The sequence below is a fragment of the Atta colombica genome, unplaced genomic scaffold, assembly GCF_001594045.1.
Source record: "Atta colombica isolate Treedump-2 unplaced genomic scaffold, Acol1.0 scaffold228, whole genome shotgun sequence".
NCBI classification, from domain to species: domain Eukaryota; kingdom Metazoa; phylum Arthropoda; class Insecta; order Hymenoptera; family Formicidae; genus Atta; species Atta colombica.
In genome coordinates, this window is record NW_017259325.1 from 1,456,023 (window position 1) to 1,457,260 (window position 1,238).

The following is a 1,238-nucleotide window of genomic DNA, read 5'->3' on the forward strand; positions in this document are numbered from 1 at the left end:
TATATATTATAATTAATATTGCGTCGTGAAAGAAAATATAAACACTGCATACTTTTTTTGCCATTGGAGTCATAACAGCATTTACGCATAACGTAACCCTTTTTAAATTCTGTAGCGCCCGTGATATTTGGCACATCAAGAAATGGATTTCCAGTACCGCTAATCGCCGCCGTACCATCTCCTTGCTGCATCGCTTGATTTGTCGCTTCATCCCCTTCTTCGTCCCTAAACAATGGAGAACCGAATTTTGAAAAGTATTTAAAAGTATTAATTTAAGATTAATAATTAATTATTATTTGAAAGAGACCAATACGCAGTCTAATTTTTATTCTAAAAGAAATTATTAATACTAATTGCAAAAAAATTTAATTATTATTTTAAAGAAGGAAAATTTATAACGTCACACTCGCTTACAAAGCCCATTCGAGGGGAAAGGATTTAATGGCGTTGTAAAGCTGCTTGAGCACTTCGCGTGGAAAGTTGTCGCCATCATTGAGCTCTGACAAATTCTCAATGAATTCTGAGCATGACATCTTTCTGCCAATATTCTGACCATGCAAGTCTGTATTAAGCAGCATTATCGCGCAAGTCAATGTGTGAACAGCATCTAAACAAATATTTGATAAATTTAACTTTGTGTGTGTGTGTGTGTGTGTGTGTGTGTATGTGTGCGCGCGCGCGCTAATATGTGTATTATACTAATTGATCGATAATTCTCTTAACAATGCTCTGCAAGCAGAACGGACTAAATTAAGTCGAAAAATCCTGTACCATTTTGCAATTTTTGCAATAATTAACAAGATATTAATTACTAAAGATTGTCGAATGAACACATATCTGCCCATCTATAGCCAAACACAAGCGCTTATATGACAGCAGTCGTAATTATTATTAGTTAGGTATACAGGGAGTTTACTATAAGAAGTATAGTAACGCATGAGAGCGACAAAAGAAAATAATTTCGCTTACTGCGTTTTTGCATTTGGTAATAGAGTGAGCGAATCATAAGCACTTGGAGAGCTTCAAGAATTAATTTCTCGTTAATTATTGCAAAAATTGCAAAATGGTACAGAATTTTTTTGACTTAATTTAGTTTGCTTTATCTGCACTCGAGCGTGCCATGAAAGTTATCAGACATCTTGTATGTACGTACATGTGTGTGTGTGTGTGTGTGTGTGTGTGTGTGTGTGTGTGTGTGTGTGTGTGTGTGTGTGTGTGTGTGTGTGTGTGTGTGTGTG

General features: G+C 35.6%; 1 protein-coding gene across 5 annotated transcripts in view; it reads right to left on the reverse strand.

Annotated features, from left to right (window-relative positions):
- Positions 1-1,238, reverse strand: part of LOC108688344 (PH and SEC7 domain-containing protein 1) — a 21,883-nt gene that overhangs the window by 7,511 nt on the left and 13,134 nt on the right. For all 5 annotated transcript variants that reach the window (XM_018194574.1, XM_018194572.1, XM_018194571.1 and 2 more), the window contains exons 8-9: positions 415-607; positions 53-225 (exon numbers count right to left, since the gene is read on the reverse strand). In XM_018194574.1, coding sequence (XP_018050063.1) covers positions 53-225; positions 415-607 — 366 coding nt within the window. The remainder of the gene's footprint in view (positions 1-52; positions 226-414; positions 608-1,238) is intronic.